Here is a 15109-nt window from a genome sequence, read left to right as displayed (position 1 = left end):
AATATTTCGGGATCCCGAACATTTCGGGATCCCGAAAAAAATCCCGGGATCCCGGGATTCAATATTTTGAAATCCCGAATCCCGGGATTTACAAAAATCGATCCTGAACGACAGCCCTAATTGCAATACGAAAAAAAACCACCGGTTGCAGTTCTCTGGTAGAGACCACTGTCTGTAGGTTAGGTTAGGTTAAAGTGGCAGCCCGATTAAGATTCAGGCTCACTTAGACTATTCAGTCCATTGTGATACCACATTAACTAAAAGTACCTATTACATACGGACACTTCTAGTTTTAACCGATGAACCTTCTCGATTATTTTTCTTCGCTGAACCAACCAGATTGTTCCAAAATCATTAGCAGACTTCTTAAGTTAACGTTTTCCAGATCCGCCAGTAATCTGAAGGTATATGCTCCTAAAAGTTGCTTGCGCTTTACACAAAATGCAGGACACTCACACAAGAGGTGTTTAATTGATTCTTTTTCCTCCGCATCATGACAGCTCATACAATAGTCATTATACTTCGCGCCAATAGTTTTTGCAAAATCGCCTATCAGGCAGCGACCCGTTATAGCAGATATAAGGAGTGATATCTGACGTCTCGAGAACATTAGCATATCTAGTGTGCGGTTTAAGTTGAAATGAGGCCACATTTGCTTGGTGTCGTTACAACCCTTGCAATTCTCCCATCTGTCTGTCTGTATGAAAGTGTATTTACCTTAAGGAGGAAAAGGCAACCGGTTCCGATGGCATACCCTCAGGAGCCAAGCCACGCGAAACCATACTTGCTATGTACAACATCAACATCCTAACATAGGGTATCTTCCCTAATGTGTGGAAATAACAAAGATTTTTTTAGCAAGGGCAAGGGCTACTAGGCGTCATAATCGTCGTACAGACCATTTTCCAGCTGAACACAGCTGGAAAGTTATTCGAATGGCTCATTAAACCAAGACATGACGGGACTAGTACGACTGTTGGGGATCTATCTAGAGTGATCAAAACTGATGGATAAAAACCGGTGGACCGGTTGGTCCTCTTACACCGATTGTCCGTTTTCGTTAAAATCTCGTTTTCGGGGGCCGGGGAGAACCGGTGTTTTCAACCCTTTCGGGTTTTATATTTTCATTATAAAATTACCAATTTAAATTGCCAAAATTAGACAAATACATCCGGGTATTTTAATAAACTGCAATGAAATCACTTCCAAAAAAGTGCAACGTAAATTTCAATTAAAAAAAATTGTGTCCAACTATTAATAAATTATTGAGTTAGTTTTTTCGTTGATCTTTTGTGATAATAAAATTAGATTTACCTTTTAAAATTACGTATTTGTACACACAGAAAACAAATTTGTTGTGCCAACCAATTCTTTTGCCAACCAAATAACTGACAAAATTTGTCAAAGCAACCAACTGAAGTCTTGCACAACAGTATATCAAATTGTTTGGATAACTAAAATTTGGGCACATTATAAGTCTAATTGGTAATCCCAACCAATAAGATTTTATTCCTTTGTTGAAACAACTAATTATTATTTTCGGACAACCAATGCTTGAGAAATTAAAGAAACCATTTGGTGAATTAATTTTAGTCTGTATTTAATTTTAATACATATTAATATTTTTATTGACTATTAACCTAAAAAAACATCGCCATCTTTAGAACCTTTTATGAACTGCAAAAGAAACTCCATGAGATAGCAAGAGTTGCGAAATCTACACAATTTTCAGGTCCAAGGAGGTCAAAATATTTTTTTTAAATTTCTGGAAGAAAAGCAGACATAATATAAAAAAAATTGCGTTAACGTTAAAAAATGTACCTTTGATCGTGTTCTGTTGGCAAAGTTTGTCTAATAGAACACGCCTTACATGATTATATATGTCATTCGATTTGAGTGGCAGTACCCCAATGTACCCAAAACCCCAACAGAGATTAAAAACTGAATGGAAATGATGCAGATACTGCTGATGCTCCACTCACAATTACCCGATCGTGACTCACGCATGGACCTTGAAATGTTGTTATGTCTTTGCACCAGAATCTTTCTTCAGTTCTGATCGATTTTAAGTTCGATGGCGAGGTAGCATTCACATCCTCGGAAATCGTCACATTTGTTAAAATATCTCTAGTAGGGAAGAACATAAGTGAGTGAGTGTTATTAATTTCATTTGATGATTATGTTACTTACCACTTAAGAATGCAGCTACCGAATTAAAAAGAATATATACCTAATTTACAGAAAGTCTTTATGGCCAGAATTTTCTCTAATATTGGGTACTCGACATGAAAAATTTGAATTGTATTGAAATTAATAATTAATGAAATCAAACAACAACTTATTTGTTGTCATATTTATGTAGTCCATAGCAACAAATTCCTTTATAACTATACAATTTGTTAACACAACCAACTTATTGGCTAGGCGGACTTTCAGTTGGGTTTGGTGACACAATGGCAAAACAAATCAGTTATCACAACAGGGTGGACTAAATTGAAATGGTTAGTTACTTCAATGTATAAATAACGACCAATATTTGGTCATGTGTACCAACTTTTGGTCACACCACCGTTATATTGATTATATAAACTATCAAATAAGAGAAATAACTAACAATTATTCCACACAATTAAAAATTGTGGGTCTCCACTATCAAACTGTTGTCCTAATCGAATTCCAACCAATCATTTCTCTGGGTGCACACAGAAAACAAATTTGTTGTGCCAACCAATTTTTTTGCCAACCGATTTATTTGGTCCCATCTACCATCAGAATATAACCGACAATATTTGTTAGAGCAACCAATTCTTGTCTGGCACAACAATACATAAATTGTTTGGATAACTAAAATTTGGGCACATTAACACCCTAATTGGTAATCCCAACCAATAAAATTTCATTCGTTTGTTAAAACAACTAATTATTTTTTCGGACAACCTTATGAAATTAAGAAACCATCCTTTGAATTAAGTTTAATTTTTATTTAATTTAATTACATATTAATATTTCTTGTATTGATTATTAAGCTAATAAAAAATCGTCATATGTAGAACATTTTTGAACTGGAAAAGAAACTTCACAAAATAGATAGTTGCGATGTTTGCAAACCAATCTGCATAATTTTCAGGCCCAAGGAGGTCCTCGGCCTATAAGAATTCTTCTAAACTTGTAATCTTCGATTTCATAAATCTTATTGGAGGGCAGTTCTCAAAATATTTTGCTTTTAAAGCCTGAAAGAAATAATACCTAACGAAATTTTTGCGTTAATATCCAATTTGGCATGATCATGGTGTAATGGTCATTCGGTTTTAATCGCAGAAGTGAAGCCAATGTATCCGAAACACCTACAGAGCTTAGAACTGAATGGAAATGTTTCAGTTGTACCTATAATTACCGGATCGATTTTCAGCGTGACTCTGAACTCAGGCATGGATCATGAAATGTTGTCGTTACATCGGAAGTCGTCACATTTGTTGAGATATCCCTAGAGGGAAGAAGGTAAAGAGTGAGGAGTATTAATTTAATTTGATGTTTAAGTTACTTACAACTTAAGAATACAGCTACCCAATTTAAAAATGTACAAAAAAACTCTCAGACTTGGTCACTCTGAAAACCGGCACCTACCAAACGTGGACGGTTTTCTAACTGGACACCTGCCAAATGTGGACAAAAGTTAGACGACCGTTTGTGTCTTCCATTCACTGTATATATATATAACTCACAGCAATCCTTTATGGATATGTTCTCTAAATTCGAGTAAACGTCATCAAAATATTGAATTGAAATTTAAAGAATTTAAAGTTGATAATTAATTAGGCAAAACACAATATATTTGTTGTTATATATGTATATGTAGTCCATAGCAACCAATTCCCTTTATAACTATCAAATCAGTTAACACAACCAACTTAGTTGTTAAACAGACCTTCAGTTGGGCATGGAAGCATATTGGCAAAAGAAGTCAGTTAGCACAACGGGGTGTAATAAATTGAAATGGTTGCTTACTTCAATATATAAATAACGACCAATACTTGGTCGTGTGTACCAACTTTCGGTCACACCGCTATTATATTGGTTATATAAACTATCAAATAAGAGAAATAACTAAAAATTATTCCACACAATTAAAAATTGTGGGTCTCCACTATCAAACTGTTGTCCTAATCGAATTCCAACCAATCATTTCTCTGGGTGTATGAATACCGGTTGAACCGGTTGTGTCGGCTATTTATTTCAAAACACACCGTCCACCGGTTATGGAAAAAGTCCGGTTTTTAAAACCCGAGAAAAACCGACTTTCATAAAACACGGGTTTTGACCGCTCTAGATCTGTCGCGAGACAAAATCAGGCCTGGAACTACAAATGCCTAATAGAGGTAGGTGTGGAAAGAACAAAAAATTGGTTTTGATCAGCAAGTGCAAGAGCTACCAAGCTCGTGACGCTAGACATACCTGGAAATCTATTCGAAAGACTCATCCAAACCAAGTCTTGACGATTAAGACGGTTGGGTATCTGTCCGCGAGATCTGGAAAATCGACACTAGGAGTCCTTAAGTCCTTAAGGAAGAATCTAAAACTTTCATACAAACATCACAATAGGCCAATCACTCTTCGAGATCTATTCTATTGACGTCACTAGATATTACACTGAAAAAAAATATTGTCGTGAGGTCATGTCTTTAAAATACGAATGCAAATTTTGCTTAGCATAGAAGACGCATTTCGTCGATAAACTTTTCAATGAAGTCGTATTGTCCTTGTACTTAAGTGATTTGACTTAAAAACGGGTATCATAACATGAAAGAAAACATTTTTGGGCTAAGGTCAACTTGACTTTAACAATTCAGAAAAATTCTTTAAAATAATGAAATTGTGTTTAAGTTTGTTGTCTTTTTGCATCTTGACTACAAAGCAAAAAATTGTTCAAAAATATGACATGTTTTTCAACACTTCATTTTGAAGAGGTTTTTTACTTGAAACATAGCAAAATTTCTACTGGAAGTCGAGTCTGAATTTGGAAAATAAAGTTTTCGTTAACTCGTTTTTAAAGGACTTTGATAGCATATGAAGAAAAAATGCTGAAAAATTTGCAAGTACACAAAACCCAAATTTAAAAGAGAATTGTGTCTTAAAAGTATCCTTACTTGTATTCTCCGCTTCTTTGGCTCGGAATCAATACCAAATTGTTTAAAGTAAAGACAAAATCTTTGGTATGCCTTTTTTTTTCAGTGTAATAGAGGGTATATACCCTAATTTGTGTAAAGAACAAAAAATTGGTTTTGATCAGCAAGTGCAAGAGCTACCAAGCTCATGACGCTACCTGGAAAACTATTCGAAAGACTCATCCAAACCAAGACATGACGATTAAGACGGTTGGTTATCTCTCCGCGAGATCTGGAAAATCAACACTAAGAGTTCTTAAGGAAGAATCTAAAACTTCCATCAGGGATGGAAAATACAATTTTTAGGAAAGTACAAAAAAAGGCATTTTTTTGTGCGAAAAGGTATTTTTTACTAAATTTCAACAAAAATTTCACTGGAAGATTATTGTCAAGAGCTCCTTCAGACTGAATTTTAAAGAAAATAAAATTTTGACAAAATTTTCTATAGAAATAAATTTTTGAAAAAAATGTCTATAAAAATAAAATTTTGACAAAATTTTCTATATAAATAAAGTTTTGACAAAATTTTCTATATAAATAAAATTTTGACAAAATATTCTATACAAATAAAATTTTGTAAAAATTTTCTATAGATATAAAATTTTTCAAACATTTTCTATAGAAATAAAATTTTGCAAAAATTTTTCTATAGAAATAAATTTTGCAAAAATTTTTCTATACAAACAAATTTTGCAAAAATTTCCTATAAAGGGTGATACGGTCAAAATTTGGTCAAGGGAAAACGCGTGTAAATCGGTGAAATCGCTTATTTAAAAAATCAAATTAAATTTCTTTTTCAAGTTCAATTAGTACAAAATTCAGGAAAAATATTCAGTTAGGCTTTCGCTTTTCCAAATCCGAATTGCCGGGCCTCACGCTTGACACCTGCCATCAGATTTTGTACAGCCACCTTGTCCACCTTCTTCGCCGCAGAAAGCCAGTTTGCCTTGAACTCCTGTTCGTCCTTAGCAGTTTTTTGGTCTTCTTTAGGTTCCGCTTGACAATAGCCCAGTATTTCTCAATTGGGCGGAGCTCTGGCGTGTTGGGAGGGTTCTTGTCCTTGGGAACCACCTGCACGTTGTTGGCGGCGTACCACTCCATGGCCTTTTTACCGTAATGGCAAGTTGCCAAATCCGGCCAAAACAGTACGGAACAACCGTGTTTCTTCAGGAAAGGCAGCAGACGTTTATTCAAACACTCTTTTCACGTAAATTTCTTGGTTGACAGTCCCGGAAGCTATGAAAATGCTGCTTTTCAAGCCACAGGTACATATGGCTTGCCAAACCAGATATTTCTTTGCGAACTTTGACACTTTTATGTACCTTTCCCCTTCCTTTTGCCGTATAAAACTCCTGTCCCGGAAGCTGCTTGTAGTCGGCTTTGACGTAGGTTTCGTCGTCCATTACCACGCAGTCAAACTTCGCCAGCATCGTCGTGTACAGCCTCCGGGATCGCGCTTTGGCCGTCGTATTTTGTTTATCATCGCGATTTGGAGTCACTACCTTCTTGTAAGTCGATAGTCCGGCTTGTGTTATGGCTCGATGCACGGTTGTAGACGATACACTCAGCTTATTTGCGGCATCTGGAGAGAGAGGTTAGGGTTTCGCTTGAAACTACCGGCAACTCTCTTTGGCGTCTCAGCGGCTTTCGGTTTTCGATTTCCCCCCGATCCAGACTTCCTGGCTGTCGACAAACGTTCCCCAAAAACTTTAGTTACATTTGTAACGGTTGATTTGGCAACTTTTAGCGATTTTGCCAGCTTTGCGTGCGAGTAGCTCGGATTTTCGCGATGCGCGAGCAAAATTTTCTATGGAAATTAAATTTTGCCAAAATTGTCTACCGAAATAAAAAATCGATAATATAGAATCGCATTCTTTTTCGACTAAAACATTCTTGAAATTCAATAAAATTCTGTTGACTATGGCTTTTACAAAATTGAGATTTTCTTCCCGCATGAACTTATCTGTTTTGCCATATTTGTAAAAGACTATTAATAAGGTTGATAAAGACTTTCTCAAAATATTAAAATATTTTGTCAAAGCTATTCTACCATAAATCTGATATCGACTCAAAAATGTCTACACAAAAGGTACTAAATCATTCGCGGGGGTACTACGGTACTGACTGGGGTGAAAAAGTATTGAAAAAAGTACTATAATACTGCATTTTCCATCCCTGACTTCCGTATAAACATCACAATAGGCCAACCACTCTTCGAGATCTATTCTATTGGCGTCACTAGATATTAGTAATGTCTTTAACAACCGAAGACGAACATACGTAATATGCGCTCTAGAGATGATATTTCACATGTCGAAATATTTAATGGGAATATTGAAAGACTTTCTTACAGATCGAGTTTTGACATAGGAGACTATTTAGGTCCCAAGAAGAATGTAAATAACCTAAGCTTCCGAATCAGCCTCAATCCTCGGTCCAGATCTCTGGAATGCAATAATACTGAAGATGCCCACGGGAGACGATATAATCCTTGTTGGCTACGCTGATGATATAGCCGCTGTGATATGTGGCAGAAACACTGAAGAGGCTCAACGCAAACTTTGCTAAAAATTAATCAAATAAATTAATTGTAGCCATTGATTGGATCAATATATTTTTTCCTGTAGTCTTTAAAAAATTTTATTCGGGACAAATTTCCTGAACTCTACATTGGCCTTTATGTCCATATTATGCGATCCACAGGTTATACTTCATAAGATCATTTTAGAAAAGTGATAGTGAGGACATTTGGCCAATTAAAAAGTAGCTGCGGGAACATTTTGCAATATATAAAAAATAATTCATATTTTCAATTTTAATTGTTTTAATTCGTATTTTTTGTTTTTGTTTCTCTTTACAGATGTCTTTTGTTAAATATGGAATTGGGCATATGTAAAACCCCTGAATTACCTCCCACTACAAAATTTATGTTGCCCACAACATCAGCAACTGCATTCTTTGAGAAATCCCATCATCATTCGACTCATCACCACCACCACCATCATCATAATCATTCGGGCCCACCGAATTTTAGTGATATTTTAAATTTTCCCACAAATTATTTATTTAATAAGGCCAACAGCAATATTGCTACCACAACCAATTGTGATAATACCAATAACCCAACTAATCTATCATCTTCACTATTGTCTTCCAATAGTTCCAGTACGACGATGCGTCTTAAAAAGAATCGCAAAGTGACATTTCTGTCCAATCTAATAGAGGTAAGAATTTTTATGCAATATCTTTTTTAATATACATACTTTTGATATTTTATTTTATTTTTTGTGTTTATAAATATAAACATTTTCCATGTCAGCTATGACTCTACAATATTGGCGTCACGTTTCAATGTTGAGGTGCAATTTCCATATTATTGACAAGAGTGTTGTTTTGAGATTTCTTATCTGAATGACATTGTCTACAGAATATCGCAACGATTTTAGTGTACATTGAATTATTTGATTTTTGATTTAATGAATTGGATAATATTGTTTCTTTGTTTTTTTTTGTATGTTTGCTTATATTAGTATTCCTCATGAACATAGTAAAACAAGATACACTCACTCCACGAAAAGTTTACTTGGATCCAAAGATTTTGACCTTTCCTTAAGGATTTTGGTATTGATTCCGAGCTATACCGGTTTCTTTAATATTAGGACATTTTTAAGGACCATTGTAGCTTTAAATCTAGAATCAACTAAATTAAAATTAGGATACATAGCTCATGTATGGAATTTTAATTTTCTTTTTGCAATATATTAATAAAGCTATCCAAGTACAAAGAAATGCTAGCCCAGCAAAAAAATTTGGAAGTTCTTCCAAAGGCACAACTTTAAAAGTACTTCCAGAAGATGCACTCCCAATGATGTTCTTTATTTTAACTACCAAGGAAGTTCTTTTAAGTCAATTTTTTATATCTTGGTTTTTTCATACCTTTAATGGGTAATTTTAATTTTTTTTGTTTCAAATAGGTTAAAAACAGAGTAAGAATTCAAAATGCTAAATCCAATCTGAAAAAATTGTGAGTTTTTGAAAATATTTGAGGTCAAACGTTTCCGACAAGCGTTAGAATCGATTAAAAATTATAAAAAATTATAAAAAATTATAAAAATTATTTATTTGACAAAATATCACAGAATTTTTTAATTTACATCCAAAACATTGAATTCGGATCACACCTAAAGAAGTGATGCAAATTCAGTGCAACGGCTGTTGAAATGAAGGACTTCCGTCGTATGACAAGCCCATGTTAAATTCATCGCCTCTGCGTCAATTTTGCACCACTTCCGGATCCGAAAAGAACATTTTCATGATTTTTTAACACACATTTTAAAGTAAAAACGTTTTCCTAATTTCAATACAAAATCCTCGAAATAAGCATTAGCCTATATTTGAAGCGTTTTTATCTTAAATCTAAACATTCAAAATTTCAGTTAATTTAAGGAAATTTCTTTAAATCTTAAATTTCTTTACTTTATGAAAAATTTGCATTAGACGCAAAATTCCAAAATTGTTGTCCTAAAAAAATACAATTTAAAAATTAAAAAACAAAAAAATAAAGCAAACATTAAAAAAAAAAAATAAAGCAAATATTGTAAACTTTCTTTTAATTAAAATTTCATTATTTTAAAGAACTTTGTCCTTAATAATATGCAAATTGCGCATCCTAAAATTTAAGTTTCGTAATCTTTAATACCAAGTATATTTTTTTGTGAGTGCTGAAACGATAGCTTTCGATTGGTAATAAAAACCGTTTGCCACAGATCTTCTGAATTATAGCCTATATACGTAACAGTGAAAATGTAGCCACTATGGCCAAATTACGGCATTCGATATCGAATTCATAACACAAATGCCACTCGAGCCAAATATCATATACCAAAATGTGAAGAAAATTCTACCAAAAAACTAACAGGTTGGCTGATAAGTCCCCGGTCTAACAAAGAAAAACACATTTTTGGTCAAAATTCGTTTTTATTATTCAACATAGTTCCCTTCAAGAGCGATACAACGATTATAACTACCGTCCAATTTTTTGATACCATTTTGGTAGTACTCCTTCGGTTTTGCCTCCAAATAGGCCTCAGTTTCGGCGATCACCTCTTCATTGCAGTCGAAGCAGGAATCGAACCCACGACCTTGTGTATGCAAGGCGGGCATGCTAACCATTGCACCAGTGAAGATGTAGCCACTATGGCCAAATTACGGCATTCGATATCGAATTCATAACACAGATGCCACTCGAGCCAAATATAATATGCCAAAATTTGATTAAAATTTTTCCAAAAAACAACCAAACAAATAAACCTATAGAAAATTTTGTCAAAATTTTATTTCTATAGTTGGTAAGGTTAGGTTAGGTGGCAGCCCGATGTATCAGGCTCACTTAGACTATTCAGTCCCTTGTGATACCACATTGGTGAACTTCTCTCTTATCACTGAGTGCTGCCCGATTCCATGTTAAGCTCAATGACAAGGGACCTCCTTTGTATAGCCGAGTCCGAATGGCGTTCCACATTGCAGTGAAACCACTTAGAGAAGCTTTGAAACCCTCAGAAATGTCACCAGCATTACTGAGGTGGGATAATCCACCGCTGAAAAACTTTTTTGGTGTTCGGTCGAGGCAGGAATCGAACCCACGACCTTGTGTATACAAGGCGAGCATGCTAACCATTGCACCACGGTGGCTCCGAATTATTTCTATAGTAAATTTTGTCAAAAATTTATTTCTATAAAAAAATTTTGTCAAAAATTTATTTATATAGAAAATTTTGTCAACATTTTATTTCTATAGAAAATTTTGTCAAAATTTTATTTCTATAGAAAATTTTGTCTAAATTTTATTTCTTTAGAAAATTTTGTCTAAATTTTATTTCTTTAGAAAATTTTTGGCAAAATTTTATTTCTATAGAAAATTTTATCAAACTTTTATTTCTGTAGAAAATTTTCTCAACATTTTATTTCTATAGAAAAAATTTTCAAACTATTGAATTTTTTGTCAAAATGTTATTTCTATAGAAAATTTTGCAAAAATTTTATTTCTATAAAAAAATTTGTAAAAATTTTATTTCTGTTGTTTTTTTGATTTCAGCTTAAAACCATACATTGACTAAACTACAAGTGTAGCTTAACCAACAGAGGAAATGAATGTTTGTCAAATTTATTTGGGCAAAGCCCTATAGACTGCAAGATGGTTGGATGGACGCACGTTTCGGAATTACCACATTCCTCATCAGCATCCTCTACTTGCAGTAAAACTATCAACCAATTATCAGAATAAATTCAGGCAGTTCATTAAACCCAACAATAAACCACACTTGAAGCCTCCGAAAAATAATCAATCGAAAATTTTCTCAAAATTTTATTTCTATAGAAAATTTTCTCAACATTTTATTTCTGTAGAAAATTTTCTCAAAATTTTATTTCTGTAGGAAATTTTCTCATACTTTTATTTCTGTAGAAAATTTTCTTAAAATTTTATTTCTATAGAAAAATTTTTCAAACTATAGAAAATTTTGTCAAAATATTATTTCTATAGAAAATTTTATCAAAATTTTATTTCAATAGAAACATTTTTCAAAATTTTATTTCTATAGAAAATTTTGTCTAAATTTTATATCTTTAGAAAATTTTTGGCAAAATTTTATTTCTATAGAAAATTTTTGGCAAAATTTTATTTCTGTAGAAAATTTTCTCAACATTTTATTTCTGTAGAAAATTTTATCAAAATTTTATTTCTGTAGAAAATTTTCTCAAAATTTTATTTCTGTAGAAAAATTTCTTAAAATTTTATTACGATAGAAAAATTTTTCAAACTATGGAACATTTTGTAAAAATTTTATTTCAATAGAAAATTTTCTCAACATTTTATTTTTATAGCAAATTTTTTCAAAATTTTATTTCTATAGAAAAATTTTTCAAAATTTTATTTCTGTAGTAAATTTTGTCTAAATTTTATTTCTTTAGAAAATTTTTGGCAAAATTTTATATCTATAGAAAATTTTTGGTAAAATTTTATGTCTGTAGAAAATTTTCTCAAAATTTTATTTCTGTAGAAAATTTTATCAAAATTGAATTCTGTAGAAAATTTTATTTCTATAGAAAAATTTTTCAAACTATAGAAAATTTTCTCATTTTATTTCTGTAGAAAATTTTCTCAAAATTTTATTTCTGTAGGAAATTTTCTCAAAATTTTATTTCTGTAGAAAATTTTCTTAAAATTTTATTTCTATAGAAAAATTTTTAAAACTATAGACAATTTTGTCAAAATATTATTTCTGTAGAAAATTTTCTTAAGAATTTATTTCTATAGAAAAAATTTTTCAAAATTTTATTTCTATAGTAAATTTTGTCTAAATTTTATTTCTTTAGAAAATTTTTGGCAAAATTTTATTTCTATAGAAAATTTTCTCAAAATTTTATTTCTGTAGGAAATTTTCTCAAAATTTTATTTCCGTAGAAAATTTTCTTAAAAATTTATTTCTATAGAAAAATTTTTCAAACTATAGAAAATTTTGTCAAAATATTATTTCTATAGAAAATTTTGTAAAAATTTTGTTTCAATAGAAAATTTTCTCAAAATTTTATTTCTATAGAAAAATTTTTCAAAATTTTATTTCTATAGAAAATTTTGTCTAAATTTTATATCTTTAAAAAATTTTTGGCAAAATTTTATTTCTATAGAAAATTTATGGCAAAATTTTATTTCTGTAGAAAATTTTCTCAACATTTTATTTCTGTAGAAAATTTTTTTAAAATTTTATTTCTATAGAAAAATTTTTCAAACTATAGAAAATTTTGTCAAAATATTATTTCTATAGAAAACTTTGTCAAAATTTTTTTTTCAATAGAAAATTTTCTCAAAATTTTATTTCTATAGAAAATTTTCTCAAAATTTTATTTCTATAGACAATTTTGTCTAAATTTTATTTCTTTAGAAAATTTTTGGCAAAATTTTATTTCTATAAATATTTTCTCATTTTATTTCCATACAAAATTTGGTCACAATTTTATTTCGATAGAAATTTTTTTGCAAAATTTTATTTCTGTAGAAAATTTTCTCAAAATTTTATTTCTGTAGAAAATTTTCTCAAAATTTTATTTCTATAGAATTTTTTTGGCAAAAGTTTATTGCTATAGAAAATGTTTGGCAAAATTTTATTTCTATAGACAATTTTCTCAAAATTTTATTCTATAGAAAATTTTTTCAAAATTTTATTTAAAAAAAAACATATATTTTTGAAGATTTCAAAGTAAAACGTGAATTTGTATTGCATTATATCTAATGGATCCATATCTTTTTTAACATTTCTCCGAATTCTTTCCGAATTGGAGGACGAGATGAATATAAAGTAACGCGGCCACAAATAAGGGATAAAGGTACCCAAGGTCATTGGTGTAAGTTCATGACTTTGAAATGGTGCGCACTGTTAGAAAGTGACCTTTTTGCAAGTGTTCATTTGTTACTTGAAGGAATATAATTTTTGATGCCATGTCAATTTTAGATTTCGATCAAAAATTCTCGATATCTTTGACTTGAACTCAATACCAAAAATGGGAAGATCAAAATCCTTGAATTCAAGTAAAATTTTTTGCTCAAACAAACTGGTATAAATCACTCACAAACAATCGGACTAACGCGAGATACAGATTAATAACGCCATCTAGTGGAAAGTAATGGCATAATTTTTACTACAAAACATATAAATTAGTTTTAAGGAAGACTCTCTGCGTTGACCCGGTCAAACAATTTTGAAAGTTAATATTTTTCAAAAAAAAAAAAAATCCCCAAATCCATAGAGATCAAATTTTACTGAAACCTTAAGGGAAGCAATTTAACCACATATTCTCTCTTTTGCATGGGTAATGATGCCCTCTTATGAACTTTCTTAGTATGCACGATTGCTTAGATTAAATTACCAATAAAATTTGAAGAAAAAAAGAAACGAACTATAATCTCATATAACGACAAAGGTTCACTAAACTTTGGGCCCAAGGAAAAGAATGTCATACGTATGTCATAAAAAGAGAATTATTTTAAGGCAGACGCAAGATTTTATCCTTTCGAAAAAAATCTTCGAACCAAAAAGTAACCAATTCATCCTTGAATATCATTTTACCGGATGAATATGGCCAAAAAGGTGGTTTAAGTATTCGATTACAAACATACTGGCCCATACACTCAGACAACCAGTGATTTCATGCAATTCCTCCAAAAGGAATAACGATGATGATGACTTCAGTTTATAGCCAACTTGGAAATTTCGCTTAAAGCAAATGATATCCCTATATTCCATTTGGGTAGGCATATTGTTTTCATAACCATAGAGTTTTTTTCTGACGCTTTCCCTCTCTCGCCCTTTCTGCGTTACCTGTAACGTGTCAACGTATTCCTTCTCCCGGGTGTGTGTGTCATTTGAAAGCCATATAAGGATCTTGGTACTATATTTATACGTTCCATATGTTAATTGTTATTGCTAGAGGAGAATTGTTTTTTTCATCCATTCTGGGCAGTGTTTTATTCGATTTTTTTTCTACTCGTCTCTGTCACTTGAAACATAATTCTAAAACCATCATGTGTCGATCGATGCGTATAGAATGGGTATGTCCAAGTATTTTTGTTTCTCTTTTTTTTGCATGCGTGCATTTTGAATTTTTTTATGCGAAAAATAAAAATTATAAAAAAAAAACTATATTTTACTTGACTATTTTTCTTCTATGTGTTATGTGTAATGAATATTAATGTGGGAATTTAGCTACATCATACCCCAATATTCTAACTCGATGGCGGAGCATAGTGGCTGGCTGGCATCATAGCAAAACTTGGATACGGTTTTTTGTTTTGGTTCATCAAAGTAGATTCTCTATGATTCATACCAATTGGTTGCCTGCCAAGTTTGATTAGGCTAATAGACAATTGGATGGATGCAGTGCTTAGAAGTTTC

The 15109-nt window shown here is 31.8% G+C and overlaps 2 protein-coding genes and 1 long non-coding RNA gene across 3 annotated transcripts in view; 1 reads left to right on the top strand and 2 right to left on the bottom strand.

The window, feature by feature from the left end:
* pnt (ETS transcription factor pointed) overlaps positions 1-15109 on the top strand; it is a 594656-nt gene that overhangs the window by 82644 nt on the left and 496903 nt on the right. Inside the window, exon 2 of the mRNA XM_075291727.1 lies at positions 8023-8386. Within this exon, the coding sequence (XP_075147842.1) occupies positions 8039-8386 (348 nt within the window). The 5' untranslated portion in view covers positions 8023-8038. The remainder of the gene's footprint in view (positions 1-8022; positions 8387-15109) is intronic.
* The window catches only part of Nagk (N-acetylglucosamine kinase), a 225954-nt gene that overhangs the window by 154275 nt on the left and 56570 nt on the right, over positions 1-15109 (bottom strand). The window lies entirely within an intron of this gene.
* On the bottom strand, positions 1637-2282 carry LOC142242455 (uncharacterized). Its single transcript, XR_012724107.1, has 3 exons — positions 2191-2282; positions 1822-2127; positions 1637-1765 (listed from the first exon to the last, which is right to left on the bottom strand). It is a non-coding gene; the product is annotated as an uncharacterized LOC142242455 (long non-coding RNA).

Source organism: Haematobia irritans, chromosome 1 (genome assembly GCF_050003625.1).
Source record: "Haematobia irritans isolate KBUSLIRL chromosome 1, ASM5000362v1, whole genome shotgun sequence".
Taxonomy (NCBI): Eukaryota; Metazoa; Arthropoda; class Insecta; order Diptera; family Muscidae; genus Haematobia; species Haematobia irritans.
The sequence above is the reverse complement of the archived record's forward strand: the minus strand, read 5'-3'. Positions and strand labels throughout refer to the sequence as shown.